The sequence below is a fragment of the Lipophrys pholis genome, assembly GCF_963383615.2.
Source record: "Lipophrys pholis genome assembly, chromosome: 15".
Taxonomy (NCBI): Eukaryota; Metazoa; Chordata; class Actinopteri; order Blenniiformes; family Blenniidae; genus Lipophrys; species Lipophrys pholis.
In genome coordinates this window covers 6,405,822-6,419,061 of record NC_137642.1, presented here as the reverse complement: position 1 = coordinate 6,419,061, position 13,240 = coordinate 6,405,822, and the positions used below count along the sequence as shown (strand labels likewise).

Here is a 13,240-nt window from a genome sequence, read left to right as displayed (position 1 = left end):
CCCTCCCTCCCAGCCAGTGTAGTGCCACTGTATTGTCTGCTTGCAGGCGGGCCGCTTGTTGCTTGCCTTCTGTCCTGCTGTGCTGAGTGCCTGACAAAAGAGCTCTTTTAAATATGTAGACAATCCTGGATCACTTGCACGCACACACACACACACACTCACACACACGTTTGTCACCGCTTTCCTCTTTTCTCTCTCCGTCAATTCTTCCGTGGCTAGACCTGGCCTGGGAATGTTTCCTTTTTCACGGAGAATCAACAAGTCTCAGACATGAAAAGGATACAGGAGGCTTTTCTCCCCCCTCAGTGCTGTATAAGCTTTGAATGAATGCTTTGTGGCATGGCCGTCTTGTCCAGGCTAAAAGCTGGAATCCTGTTTGTTATGGAGCTTTTGTTCTTACTGTACATTTAATCATTTTTTAAAAAAAATTTTATGCACAGGGAAAAGAAAACAGAAAAGAAAAGAGGTACTCTTGGTTGAAACTTTTTTTCTTTTCTTTCATGTGCTAAACTAGATGCCTCAACACATGTGTCTGGTATGCTTTAAAGAACGATTTTTAGACGGAAACATCTGTCTGGAGCTGATCTTTAATTTTTTTTTTTTTGGGAAGTTGAACCAAAGTTGAAGGAGGTTGCGCTCTGAGCCAGACCTGCAGATGCCGGCTTGGTGACGAGCAGAAAATCTGGCAGGGGGATTCGCGACGCGACAGTCAAACATCAGGACGCTTCCACATGTCCACATGACACTCTTCTCTTTATCTCGTCCTCCCCCCCTCCCTCCCCTCCTCCCCCCCGGTATGAGAGCCCTCCCTGGCAGCTTGGCAGAGTCCGCTCCCTCACGCGAAGCAGCAGAGTGCAAGGGGCCCGGGCCCCAGACAGGAGCCCAAGCTGGTCTCAGCCTCCCAACATGTTGAGCTGGCCCGCCTTGGGCACAGCCAAATGGTTCTGCAGCTGCCCCTTTGTCCCCCTTCCTTAAGTAAACAAAGGACAGAAACAAATTAATGACCTACATTCACAGCAAACCTCGCACGGCCTCCTCGCACACAGAGACGGAGGGAGAAGGAGAGCAGTTGTCTACAAGCAGATGTTCACTCACAACGATGCAGATTGCAATTAATGATCACCGAGCGGCTCGCATCCAAAGGAGCGGGTTAATGTATTTGCTGTGTCTGAAGTGACAATCCAAAGCGGCGCTGCGAGCAGGTAGCTTCATTTTGATGTTCCGACTAAGATTTCTGACGTAAATCTTAAAGGAAATATCATTTCGACGAATAAAACCGAAACTGCCATTTTTGTTCTCGGCCCGCGGCTCATTTTCACCAACTTTTCTCAAACTCAGCTTTTTTCTTAAGTTTCTTAAACCAAGATGTTCGTCATTTATCAGATGGAGAACAATGTCATAAAGATTAAGGCTGAGCTTATCGTGCCAGTGTGCGTTGGGGTGGGGTGGGGGGGGGGGCTTACCGAAGAGGCCATCTGTGGCCTAATGAACGCTGCTCCTTGGCCTCTGAGTGCAAGGGGCTCTTAATGCATCTGTAAGAGCAGGTTTACTGAGCAGCCAGACATTAGCTAAAGCTGATTTCTTTACTGGAAAACCCCAGTGCTTCAAGACCTTTGGAAGGAGTGCGTGTGTGTGTGTGTGTGTGTGTGTGTGTGTTGCAAGGGATTGGATCTTGACAAGCTGCCGCAGATTTGATTTCTCGAGTGCAGCTTTACACCTCCTGCAGATACAAGAGCGCGCACGGCGAGTGCATGCCGGCCATGGCACGCCGTGTCCAAGCGCAGCTCGCCGCAGAGCTTCTAAAACACACAAACATGTGCGCACACGCACATACGTAACGTCCGCCCACATTACAAGGCGGTCAGGGACAGGATGCCAAGATCTCCCGCTGTGGCCCTTCTGCAACCTGTAAACCCCCCCCACCCCGCCCGCCCTCCCCCAGGAACATTTCAGCAAACACAAAAAGAAAAACTTTACGCATCGGGTGAATTTCAAGATTCTTATAATTTATTGCGGTTTGCACACAATTTAAAAATGTCAACAACAGCACGCCAAAAAATTACAAAACTAAACACAATTAGAATTTACTCCCCTTGAGAAAAATTAAATAAAAATCAACCCAACTATGATTGTCAAAGCTAAAATGACTAAGGGAACGTAAAAATAACGCAAATAAAACTTTTAATCTCAAAAGGGAGCAAATATGTCTCAATCAAAATCTTCTTTTTTTTTTCTATTTTTCCCAGACAGTGATTGTCCTTTTTCAAAACAGACTCAGCCATTTCACGCCCCCACCCAGCTACCCCACCCACTTCAACCCCCCCCCCCCCCCCCACCTGCTTTTCCATAAACTATAAAAAAAAATTTAAGTTTTTTTTTTTTTTTTTGTATCATTTTTACCTCCCCCCCCCTTTTTTTGTTTTCAAGTAAGCACAGCAAAAAAAAAAAAAAGAAATTGATGGAGATGTCTTGTTGGAGTGGTTTTACTTCACAGCATTTACTCCACCTCCACCACACTCACACTTTTTAAAACAAACAAAAAAAGATTCAAACGGCCCGGACTACAGCAGTTTAAGGCGGTCAAGTACAACCAGAGGAACAGAGTTTTAAAAAAAAAAAAAAAAAGAGGGGAAAAAAAAAAAAAAAAAACCAGCAGTAATGATGAAAACAACAGCAGGATGGAGGGAGCCCATATGCAGACGCGCTGCCAGTGAAGAAATTACGTTTAGAGACAAAAATGAGACGATGTGGTGCAAACTGCCGCAATGTCACCCACACTGTTGCATTGGCAGAGCCTGGAGGTGCCACCAGATGACAGGGCGGCACAGAAGACCACCCCACCCACCACATGCACATCAGCAGCGGGGGCGCACGCACACACACACACGCACACACATACACACAACACACACACACACACATCTGTGTGAGGGAGGGGGTGGGGGGTGGGGGTGGGAAAGGGTGTCAAATGCTTTTTTTTGGGATTGTATAAACGCTTGACCTTTTTTTTTTTTTCTTTTTTAAATTCAAATTCTAAGATATTAAAAAGAACTTAAGTACAAACTGATGTAGCCCAAAACCCAAACACCACATTCACATACAAAAAAAAAAAAAAATCCAATCACAGGATCGAAATATAATAAAAGATAATTTTTCTGATAAATTCCATGAATTTACAGGATTTTAACAATCACTTCTTCATGCTATACAGTATCAAATACTTCCATAGCATGTGAAATGTGTCTTTTTTTCATTAAAGGCATCTTTTCAGCACACACACCAAACAAAAATCTAATTTCATGTCTTTTAGCTTAGAAAGGTGCACTCAGGCATGCCATTTCTCCATCATCTATCTCAACAAGTAAGGACTGTGTTTGAACACACACACGCAGGAATCATTCCACACTGGCTGCGTCTAACGTTTGGATGCGCCGCCCTGACCTGGGCGAGTCGGCGGCTCCGGCTCGGCTCAGATCAGCACCGAGCAACAGAGCGACACGGATATCTGACCCTTCGACCTTTCAGCATGAGGCTCGGGTTCAATCTCGCACTATCCTCCACACGTCAGCCACTGAAACTGCACTCCGCAGACCCGGATCTGTGGAAATATTTAAGATATGGCTCGGCCGCGGACACGGGGAAGGGAGACGAAAAACAAATGGATGAGCAGTGGCGACGTTAACGCCTGAGGAGGAGGAGGAGGAGGAGGTGGACGAAGATGTTCAGTAGGTTCAACTGACTGGTGCTAACCAAGTCACACACACTCACACACACACACAGCGGCACACAGCAGAGAGATCAGTGCATATAGACACAGGCTTAAAAATGCTTCATCATATCGCTTCAACATCCGACGAAAACACATTCGGTAACATTCTTCTAAGAGCCCAGCGACAGACCTACAACGACGAGGAGGAGGAGGAGGGGGAGAAAAAAAATAAATACAAATTTAAATAAAAAAACCTGTCAAACATGTTCAAGCCCTCTCCCAACCCTCCCCCGATGCAAAAACTCAAAAAGGTTTAAGACAAAATCAAATTCTCATGCATTTTTCTCCACAGTTGTGAGAATAATATTCAGTTTTTCCAACAGACTGCACCGTGAAGAAGTATTCACAAAGTAAATAAAAATAAAATAAAAGAGGAAAAGCCTGTTGTCAAATATTTGATCAATTACATTGTGTACAGTAATACAGCAAATTCACATTTTCATCTCAAAATATACAGGTTCTGGACGTCATGCAACAACAGCAGGTCCCATTACAAAAAAAAAGTAACAAAATAATAATATTAATAATAATAATAATAATCATTAAGTTAAAAAATTGTGAAGGATTAAAGTTTTTAAACTATAGCGGAACAATATACAACAACCTTAAATTAAATAACTTTTCAACAAGAGATGTTTTAAAGACTGCCAGCTAGATTTAAGAAAAAAAAAAAATCTATCAATAACAATAATAATAATAATAATAATTATCTGTAAAGGTCTTTTCATTTTTAGAAAATACTTCAAATTGATTGGAAGTGAAAAAAGGAGGCTGTGCATTGCATGAGTGCCATGGGTTCGTCTGTCAGTCAGCTTCCCCCCCAAACGCACGACGCCAAAGAGCTTAACGAGATGAGCGGGGAGCGCTTCGCCAGCGACACCTCCATGCCAGTAGAACAAGGAAATTAATACACACAGAAAACACACTCATACACACTCGCGCGCGCGTCAGGTGAAATTTTTGCCAGAGTAGTGCAGTATGACGCGCGCGCACGCACACACGCTATCCTCAAAGTGTGTGTGCGGCGGCGGCGCCGAACTCGTGGTGATCACAGTACCCGTTTAGTGTATTGTCGTGATTTCTTTCTTTCTTTTTTTTTCACTTCAGTGTGTTCGACCTGAACTCCTGCAGTGGTGTTTGCTGCCTGTGGGACTGGGACCGATACGCTGGCCGGCGTCGTGAGCTGTTGTGTCTGGGATGAAACACAAGCGAGAGTGAAAAAACTCCTTGGAGCAAGGCGAGACATTCTCACCGGGAACCCCGTCGTCCTCAGACGCAACTCAAAACCACCAACAGAGGAGAAATGAACGCCCCAAAAAAATAATAAAATAAAATAAAGAGTAAAAACAAAACCAAACAAAATGAAAAATTTTACTCCAAATAGCAACAACTGAAACAAAAACTCAGTAGTAACATTTTCATGTGCTATTAAAGTGCAATTGAATGAGATGTTGCAACAAACAAGAACATGACTCACTTAAACCCCGAATGTCAGACTCTGCCGCCCCCACCCCTCTCCTCCGCCCCTCCGCCTCTCTTTCCCTTTGTCGAACCCAGCAGTCTCTTCCTACTTCCACAGTTCCTGGGAGCTGTCTTCGATCGCCCAATCCCTGACATTGGGCAGCGCCAGCGGCTCGCTCTTCACTGACAGCGAGTTGACCAGTTCGCAATGGAACTTGCGAATGTGTCGGTAGAGGTCCCCGGACTGCGTGAAGCGCCGCTCGCACCACTTGCAGGCGTGCGGCTTCTCGCGTGTGTGCACCACCGCATGGCGGCTGAGGTTGTGTGAGTACTGGAAGCTCTTGCCGCAGGTGGTGCAGGTGTAGGGCTTTTCGCCGGAGTGTGTCCGCTCATGGCGCTTCAGCGTGTACATGCAGGAGAAGGTCTTGCTGCAGATGGTGCAAGTGGGCACGTTGACGTCTCCGGCGGGCTTGGAGCGGATGCCCTCCTGCTCCCTGAAATGGGAGCTGAGGTGGAGCTGGAGGATGTGGGGGGAGGGGAACACTTTGTTACACAGGGGGCACATGAAGATCTGGGTGTGCTGGGCCGATAGCATGTTGGAGACGTAAGGCAGCAGCGAGCTATCCATGCTGGCCGCCTCGGCCTGGGCGCGCTCGTTCTCGCCCCCGAGAATGTCTTCGTCGTCAGCCGAGGCCGGGGGCTTGTCCTCGCGCTCCAGCTCGGAGGCCAGCGACGCCTCCCGCAGCGCCGACAGGTGCGCCTCCAGGCCGAGTCGCCGCTGGGCCGACAGCGGCCCCCCAACCCCGTGGTGGCCCAAGCCCCCGTTGGCGGTGGGGACGGTGGCCTTGGCGAGACCGCTGTGCTCCATGTCGTAGTCCCCGCCTCCCAGTTCTTCGTCCTCATCTGAAGCTACACCCCTCTCCACCTTCACCCTCACAGCCAGCGGGCTCTGCAGGCTGTCCGGCGTGGCGGCGCCGCTGAAGTAAGACTGGTGGTGGTGGTTGCTGTGGTTGCTACCGGCGATCGGCTTGACCGACAGGTCCAAGACGCAGTCGGCCGCGTCGTTGGACACCCTCCTGCCCCGGTGTGCTCCCCGGGAGCTGACGGAGCGGTGGGACCTCTGGGAGAGGGAGCCGGAAGAGCTGGTGGGGCTGCCGGCCGGAGAGACCAGCTTCCCTCCCTCCCCCACGCCTTCCCCGCCGTGCGTCTCGGCCTCGCCGTGCCCCGGGCTCGTCGTGGCCATGGCCGGCGTGCCCGTTCTGTCTGCGGCCGGCAGCCGCAGCCACAGCGGTCCCCCCTCGGCCTTGGCCTCCTCCTCTTCATCACTGTGCAGCAGGTCTGCGGTGGCAGGCCGGCCTGTTGAACCATCTGATAGACTGTCGGCCTTGTCGGAGCAGCTGGAGCCGCCATCATCCTCCCTGCGCGTGCTGTCCGCCTCCGCTGTGGCCTTCTGCTTCAAACGCTTCTTACACACCTTGACAATGTCATACATGTGCAAGTAGCTGGCCGCTGCCAACACGTCCTCTACGGGAAGGTCCTGGAACTGCAGCTTGCCCTCGTACATGAACTCCAGGAGCAGGGAGAAGGCCGGGGCCGTGACGATGTCGCTGTTGAGGTGCACCACATCTCGCTTGTCGAGCTGGTCCTTGTAGAAGAGGTGAAAGTACATGCTGCAGGAGGCCAGCACGGCGCGGTGGGCGCGGAACTGGACATCGCCCACCAGCACCGTGGAGTCACACAGGAAGTCCTGGTGCCGCTGCTCGCTCAGACACTGGAGTAAATGTCTGCTGTGATCTGGGAACTCCATCCTGCCGTCCTCATAACCTGCAGCCACAAAGACACCGAGCGAGAGAGAGAGAGAGAGAAAAAGAGAGAGAGAGCATTAGGATCGTCAACATTTGTTGTGACATTTTTTTTTTTTTTTTATTTACATGGATTCAGATTTTTATTTTTATTTATTTTTTAATCTTAGATAGGAAAATGTAGAAATGAAAAACAACTAAAGAAATAAAAATAAGACCACAAAAGTATACTGAAAAGGTCGAAGCATCACTGGGTCACTTTCATCGTTACAAGGCTTTTCTGTTAAAAGCACAATTTTCAAAGATTTATGCAAAATGACATAAATTAAAAAAAAAACATACAAAAGACTAAAACACCTACAGTTACAGACGCTAAATCAAACCACTGAAAAACACCCGCAGCGGAAGGGAGGTGAAGAGAGTAAAAACGGGAGAAGATGGAAAATAAGGGGCATTTTTAACTCGGTCAAAAGTGAACAGAATGGGACTAAGAATTACAACAAACCATGCAGCGCAAATACTGTAAATATTCTCTTGCACTGGAGCCGGTGACCTGTGCAAAGTCGTGATTATTTACACACAATCACAGCATCAAATACCAGAAATAATTCCTGTAGCCGTAAAAGATTCCTTCATCATTTTGCTTCTGCCATAATTCAGCATTTTACGCAGGAAAAAAAAAAAATGGAGAATAGAAAACAAATACAAATAAGTGTAATTTCAAAATAACCACAAAAGCAGTTTATACCAAGAAAAAGATTAGAAAGAGCAGGTACACCAGCAGCGACGGATTCTTCTTCTCTGTCTCTGCGCTCTCTCTGTATCTCTCCAACTCCTCTGCCTGCACTCCTGGATTGTCGCTGCTCCTACGCTGGTTATTTTTATTAACCCACTTTGGCCTGGCCTGGCACAGCCCTTTTAGGTAACCGGCTTTCAGCTGCACACGCTGTCCTCACGTACACAAACATACACAAACACACACACTTAGTACCAGCCTACCTACAACCACCTCCACAGGCTAAGTCGAGCAGGAAAACTGGCCAATTGAAGCAGTTCTGTCAAAAGCAAAACAGCTTGTCCCTTGTTTAACCTGCGAGTTCAGGCTTTAGGAGTGAGATTAGACCACGGAGGGGGGGGGGGGGGACGGAGGAAATTTTAAGCGTTGCTTTGAAGATGTACTCAAAAGTCGATAAAATAAAGAAGAAATAACTGAGAAAAATCTTTGATTACTGAAAGTAAAGAGTAAAAGACAAAATTTGTGAGAAAAAAAAAATGGGGGGGAAAAAAAAAGTCCCACCTGTTAACCAAGTCGATTTGTCCTGCCTGAGAAAATACATTGGTCCCGCTCTGCACTGTGTTAACCAAAGCAGTTAAATCACCTCATTTGAATGAAGCTAAACCAAGAATGTCAGCGTGTGCGAGACCATGTGTGTGTGTGTGTGTGTGTGTGTGTGCGTGTCTGCCTGGTGTGTATGTGTGTGTGTGCTCGCCCTCCGGCTTGATCAGACTGCTTTTAATGAGGGGGACTTACGGAGGACAAGGGTGTAGCACCTCCCAACCTCCCCCTCCTCCACCTCACCCCACCGTCCAGCCAAACCCCTTCGCCGCCGCCACCACCACCTCCACCTCCTCTCTCACACACACACACACACACACACACACACACACACACACACACACACACACACACACACACACACACACACACACACACACACACACACACACACACACACACACACACACACACACACACACACACACACACACACAGTCCGTCACTCAAACACTCCTTCTCATCTGAATCTTGCAAGAAAAACCCTGGCACATCCGCCCCGTAGTAGAAACTGCCCTCTTCCTCCACCCCCTCCACCTCACCACCACCACCACCACCCAGAAGAGAAGATTTACAATACAATCACTGTAAGTGCCCTGCTCGTCACAGCATCAATCCTAATCCTTAAAGATGGCTAAAAATAAAGACGCCGGTGGCGGCGGAGGGGAGGGAGCCGGCCGTGGCAGAGGCTCGGGAGGGCAGCGGCCGGCCCGTCAGCCGGCCCACCCGTCAGCCCGGCCGGGCCACTGGACACCAGGCAGGGGTCTGAGAGAGGGAGAGAGAGCGAGCGAGCGAGCGAGAGAGAGAGAGACGGGGAGGGAGAGGGTGAGGGAGAGGCTGGGACGGCCGGGGAGGGAGGCTTACCCACATCTGATCCAGCTGACGGGGGCCATATGGCAGCTGCTAGCCAGATAAAGAGATTAAGACTAGGAGGGAGTGCGATTACAGCTGTCTAGCCAATTCAGGCAGCTCAAATCTGCAACTTCTAAATTAGTCTCCTCCACTCCAGCCGACAGGAGGGGGAAAAAGTGGGCAAAGCAGGCTGAACATGCTTTCAAGTAATTTTACGCCGGGTCAAAATCAACTTGATGGAAAAAAAGCACATTAAATAATAAAGATTAAATAACTTGTTATTTAACTATGGCATATTTAAATACAACAGTGTTAATTTTCTTTTTTTTTTAATTTGAACTAATTACCTAATAACAATTTTCTTCATAAAAGCCTGACTTTATGTGATGATTAAACTACAAATAAAAACCAACTATATTTCTTCACTTCAATTAACAAGTGTCCACACAAAACGCCTGACGACACAGAAGCAGAGTTCAAAATGCATCTCTGTCTCTCTCTAAAACACACCAGCGAGTATTTCCAGACTGCAATTACCCCTCAGATAGGCAGCAGCACTGACTACTTTTCCCGTTCACTACTGAGGCACTCTCGCACAGTTTCTCATACTGATTTGACACTTCGGAGATCCCCAACAACAAAACAAAATAACTATTTCACTACTCAAGACTCGCCGGCTCTCTCGTATTTACAGACACACAGACACACACAAATGCACAAAAACAATACCTGCAGCAGTATGCATCAACTTGATTAACTCCACTGTAGCAGAATAGCTGGTCTCTCTGGCTGGGAATGGCTGTGTACCTCTGTGTACGCCTCTCTCTCTCTCTCTTCCCTGCTCTGTCTCGTCCTCACTCTCTCTTTGAATCAATGAGTGGGTAGAAGAGGAGAGAAGAAGAAGAAGAAGAAGAAGAAGAGGGAGGCAGCGCAAAAAAAAAAAAAAAAAAAACGCTGTTCAAACTGCAAGGGACAGATGCAAAGTGGAGGAGATGTTGGAGGGGGAACGAGATACCACCTCCCTCCTCCTCTTCCTCCTCCTCCTCCGAACTGGCGCTGATCGGCAGCCACAAACACACACACACACACACACAGCACTAACTCTCCCAGGCTGCCGCTGAGACTCACAATAAAGGACTGGGGAGGGGTGGAGGCGGCGGAGGGATGGAGGAGGAGGAGGTGGGGTGGATGGCAGCCTGTCAGCTGCTCTGACATCATCCTCAGATGGAGATGCTACCTCCAGCTGTGCTCTTTCTACAGCCATATGCTGCCTCCTCTACACTCCTGCCACCAGACTCCTCTTTCATTCTACCAACACCGCACAACTTTGTCTCTCTTTTTTCCCCTTTTATTCGCTTTCTCTGGAAAAAAAAACAAAACAACTAAACTGTGTCTACTAAACACTGTGGGATGCTGATTTGGAGTTTACTCACCAAAATTATTGAACCCCATCCGCCCACTTGCCACCAAATCATAAAGTTTATGAAAAAAAAAAAAAAAAAAATATTCAGAGTAAAAACTTTCTCCAAGTGTTGTGATTTTCTTCAAACACTTCGCTTTCTCTCTGTGCTGTCTGTCTCCTTCCAGTAACCATAAACAAAGGCCAACGCAGCACATTTGCAACTGACAGACGCATGCAGCTGATATTGTTTTCCACTTCTTCACGGTTCAGCGCCACAGCCTCACTGGTCTGGTGTTCATTCATTCACTCCCTCATTCATCCAGCTATCTGTCTATCCACTCATCTGTCTATTCATATATTCACCCCCTGCTCGGAACACCCCCACCCCCCAAATCGAACCAAAAAAAGAAAAGAGGAAACAATGAGAACAAGTCATAAAGAAAGAGCCCAATGAGTGCTAAACAAAAGGTGTACAAGGCTTTAATAAGCCGGGGAGAAACTTCTTACAGCTGCTTTATTTCGCTTTCGATTTATGGGGAAGTGTTTTCTGGATTGAAGTGTGTGAATTCACAGCATCAACTAAAAAAAACCAAAACATTTTTATATTTTTCTCCGCTGCACGATCATAATTAATAAACTTATTAAAAATATTGAATGCTTATCCCAGCTGCGCGTGGATGTGGGCGATATTAATTTTAGTTAGTTTTTTTGAGCATTCATGCCTTAATTATATACGGCGTAATTAAACTTTTTTTTTTTTTTTTTTTTTTTAACTTGGAAGTTATAATTAACTTCACCACTGGAGTTTTGCGTAATTGTGCAGTTTAAAAAAAAAAAAAAGAAGTCCAAGCGTATTTATGTTAATTTATTTACACAAAACACAGTTTGATTAAAACAGTTAAGAGTTTACATGCATACATGTTTTGTTTTTAAATTACATTTCTCACGTTAGGTCGTGTTTGAAGAGTGTTTCCAAAGCGAGGAAAAGGTGCGTTAAAAATAAATAAAGAAGAAAAGTCGCTGATCGACCGAACAACACGCCGGGACTGCAATTAATTTCTCAACAGAAGACACAACACACACACACGCGCGCACGCACACGCGCACACACACACACGGAGACACAGTGACCCACGCAGCTAGCTATAGCCCGATCCCAGCTAACAAAGTAAGGCGGCGGACAGGCTCCGGTATTGAGCTATTTACAGTTGTTCCGGAGGCCCCGGTGCTATGACAACAGCTGCTAAAACACCGCGGACACGCAGCGAAACACAGCAACTATCGCTGCGCGGAGGCAACACAGTCATGCTAGGGAAGGTTTAGCTACTTTTCCCCCTCCGGTAACCCACCCAGCCTCGCTCCCCCTCCGGAGCCTCCTTCAATCGGACTCCGGTGTTAAAGAAGCAGCACTCACAGACAACCAGGTCCGACGTCTTCCCCTCCGCGTCTCCTCCGTCAGATCCCCCTCCCGTCTTCTTCTTCTTCTTTCCCCCTCTCCTTCCGAGACCCAAACTAGAGCGACTTTGGACTAATTTCCATCGCAGGCTGTGCCGAGGCGAGCGGGCGGAGGGGGACGGGGAGTCGAGCACTCTGCGGCGGCCAGATGTTTCCGAGCTGTTGCTGCTCAACTCGGGGCTGGGAGAGGGAGGCGAGTTGACTGGCACGGCGCGGAAGCCAATGGTACCGGCTCGGAGGAAAGTGAAGGCAAATTGGAAGCGGCCCACCGCCGGGGGAGAGGGAGGGATATGTCTTCTTCGCTTCGTCGGCGTAGGTTGACACCGGGCAGCGGCGCGCGCGCAGCGAGAAGACAGAGAAGAAGAAGAAGAAGAAGGAGCAGGGCCAAACCAACTGGTTCTGCGAGTCAGTGAGGCGGACTGGCGCAGCGCGGCGCGAGAGAGTGGAGAAGCGGCGCGAGGCGCGCTGGGTACTGTAGTCAAAGCAGGGAGGTGGGGGGCGTGAGTGTGAGCGCGTGCGGGGGAGTGTGGAGAGGCGGAGCTTCTGTGAGCAGGTGCACCACCTTGATAGGAAAAAAAAAAGAAGAACGAAACAAATCCTGCTGCTTCCAGTGGGGGAAGCATCAAACAGCTGCACCAGCTTCAGCTTCGAGGCACATCAGGGGAGTCAAACACATCTTACTTCAGGAGAGCCACACACTGCGCCTTAGTTTCATCTCGAGTGGTGAAATAGAGCAACACTAACCCAAAATTAAACTTTCTAAAGTTGATGAAAAGATCTTTGTTTTCACAGAAACAAATAATTACTCCTGAAAATGACAGTGATCGCCAACATAAAGACAGTTTTTAATGATACCTTCTGGTTTTTCTCCTCGACCGGGCCTCAAGAACCAGAATTTCCTACCTGCACATGTAAAAATGTGTCACAAACATCCTGTAATCCTTGGTGCCAAATTCAGTGAAATGTCAAAAAAAAAAAAACTCTGACATTATGCATGTTTTTACAAACTAGTGTCTTTGTGACTCGGGCTTGAGGTGAACTAACTAAACTAATCACACTTCTTTACCTTCGGGAATTTTTTTTTTCTGCATTTTGTCTCTAAGTTGCAGTGGGCAGCCATGATGGGGGGTCAAGACTGTTGCTCAGGGACCCACAGTGGTGGC

General features: G+C 47.8%; 1 protein-coding gene across 2 annotated transcripts; it reads right to left on the bottom strand.

Moving 5' to 3' along the window:
* Positions 1-4,868: 4,868 nt before the first annotated feature.
* Positions 4,869-12,482, bottom strand: zbtb18 (zinc finger and BTB domain containing 18). 2 transcript variants are annotated; one of them, XM_080481420.1, is made up of 2 exons: positions 12,037-12,482; positions 4,869-7,054 (listed from the first exon to the last, which is right to left on the bottom strand). In XM_080481420.1, the coding sequence occupies exon 2, from the start codon at positions 7,035-7,037 to the stop codon at positions 5,337-5,339; it is 1,701 nt and encodes a 566-aa protein (XP_080337546.1). In that variant the 5' UTR covers positions 7,038-7,054; positions 12,037-12,482; the 3' UTR covers positions 4,869-5,336. The 2 variants fall into 2 exon arrangements, with proteins under 2 accessions (XP_080337546.1, XP_080337545.1); XM_080481419.1 differs by lacking the exon at positions 12,037-12,482 and adding an exon at positions 9,950-10,319.
* Between the last annotated feature and the right edge of the window lie 758 nt (positions 12,483-13,240).